Genomic DNA, 2,116 nt, shown 5'->3' on the forward strand with positions numbered 1-2,116 from the left:
CATGTGACCGTGTGTGTGTGTGTGTGCAGGTGATGATGGCTCTGTCCAATCATCTGAACGCGGTGGAGTCGGAGAAGCAGAAGCTGCGCGCACAGGTGAGGCGTCTCTGTCAGGAGAACCAGTGGCTGCGAGACGAGCTGGCAAACACACAGCAGAAGCTGCAGAAGAGCGAGCAGAGCGTGGCACAGCTGGAGGAGGAGAAGAAGCACCTGGAGTTCATGAACCAGCTCAAGAAGTACGACGAGGACGTGTCTCCTTCGGTGAGAGCACGCCTGTGAAGAACATGAACACAGATTACCCACACTCACTAGTGCTGACTACTGAGTCAGTCCTCACTAGTGCTAGTGCTGATAGAGATGAGCTGAACATGTTAAAGTTGAGTTTGAGCTCTGCTCTCCTCAAAGCCTTGAGATCGGCATTCTGGGCCAGCGCTGCGTCATGCTGGGAACCTTATTAAAATGCAGAACCTTTGAGAACAGAGAAGCGCTTCCTGTTCCAGATAATACGTAGTGTGAAAAAAATCAGTGAGAGGAAAGACATTTTAACCAGTGTCGCATTTAATAGCCATTAGTTAAGGAATAATTAAATGCTGTTTGTTTTTTCAGTAGCACTTCACACTAAGGTCTCATTTGTTAACATTCTGTAGCTATATATGAACTGATAATGAACAATACTTCTACAGCACTAATCTTAATGTTAATTTCAACATTTACTTTGTGAATCACTTTTAAAAGTTGTATTTGTTAACATTAGTTAATGAACTGTGAACTAACAAACAAAAAAATGAACAATTGAATTTTATTAAATAGCATTAATAAAGATTAATAAATGGTATAAAATATATTAAACAATTGCATTTTTATTAAATAACAACAGAGATTAATAAATGATGTAGAAATATATTGCACAGTTGCATTTGTATTTAATAGCATTAACAGGGATGAATAAATGCTGTAAAATGTGCTCATGCTGGAGTTTGTGTAGATTTCAGCTCATCTGCAGCACAGAGACAGAAAGTGTGGCCATCTCAAGCCTTTCTGGTGGTTTTGATCCGATGATCTAGTAAAGGAGCTTTTTTCATGTCGTTTCCAACCTGTAATTACGACTTTCTGCAAAGATGAATGTTGTTTTTCAGGAGTTTTATCCCAGGCCTGTGATTTTTAGCAGTGACTCTAGTTTGTACAAGTTGGGAGCTCATAATTACAGTCATTCCAACACATCTGAGCTCTCTCTGTCTGTCTGTCTGTCTCTCTGTCTGTCTGTCTCTCTGACTGTCTCTCTCGCTCTCTCTCTCTCTCTGTCTTTCTAATTGTCTGACTGTCTGTCTGTCTGTCTCTCTCTCTCTGTCTCTCTGACTGTCTCTCTCTCTCTCTCTCTCTCTCTCTCTCTCTGTCTTTCTAATTGTCTGACCGTCTGTCTGTCTGTCTCTCTGTCTCTCTGTCTGTCTCTCTCTCTCTCTCTCTCTCTCTCTCTCTCTCTCTCTCTCTCTCTCTCTCTCTCTCTCTCTTTCTAATTGTCTGACCGTCTGTCTGTCTGTCTCTCTGTCTCTCTGTCTGTCTCTCTCTCTCTCTGTCTGTCTTTCTAATTGTCTGACTGTCTGTCTCTCTGTCTGTCTGTCTGTCCAGGAGGAGAAGGACGGTGAGCCGCCCAAGGACTCTCTGGACGATCTCTTTCCTAACGATGAGGAGGAACACACTCAAGGAAGTAAGTGAACATCACTGCTGCTTCTCTCATGTGTGCGTCTATCATTAACTCTGCTCTGACCTCTGACCTCTGCAGTGCAGCACCAGCACAACAGTGCGGCGGTGGCAGCGGCTCAGCAGGGCGGGTACGAGATCCCGGCGCGGCTCCGGACGCTGCATAACCTGGTGATCCAGTACGCGTCTCAGGGCCGCTACGAGGTGGCTGTGCCGCTCTGCAAACAAGCTCTGGAGGATCTGGAGAAAACCTCGGGACACGACCACCCCGACGTGGCCACCATGCTCAACATCCTGGCACTCGTGTACAGGTGAGAGAGTGATCTTCATCACATCACATCACATCATCGCCATGTGCTGACTTCACTGTCTGTGTGTCTCAGGGATCAGAATAAATATAAAGAGGCGGCTCACCTGCT

General features: G+C 45.3%; 1 protein-coding gene across 1 annotated transcript in view; it reads left to right on the plus strand.

The window, feature by feature from the left end:
• LOC107672338 (kinesin light chain 1-like) overlaps positions 1-2,116 on the plus strand; it is a 16,984-nt gene that overhangs the window by 6,015 nt on the left and 8,853 nt on the right. The window contains exons 3-6 of the mRNA XM_016465484.1: positions 30-260; positions 1,626-1,704; positions 1,780-2,008; positions 2,081-2,116. Of these exons, the coding sequence (XP_016320970.1) occupies positions 30-260; positions 1,626-1,704; positions 1,780-2,008; positions 2,081-2,116 (575 nt within the window). The remainder of the gene's footprint in view (positions 1-29; positions 261-1,625; positions 1,705-1,779; positions 2,009-2,080) is intronic.

Source organism: Sinocyclocheilus anshuiensis, unplaced genomic scaffold, assembly GCF_001515605.1.
Source record: "Sinocyclocheilus anshuiensis isolate Anshui unplaced genomic scaffold, SAMN03320099.WGS_v1.1 scaffold92, whole genome shotgun sequence".
Lineage (NCBI taxonomy): Eukaryota > Metazoa > Chordata > Actinopteri > Cypriniformes > Cyprinidae > Sinocyclocheilus > Sinocyclocheilus anshuiensis.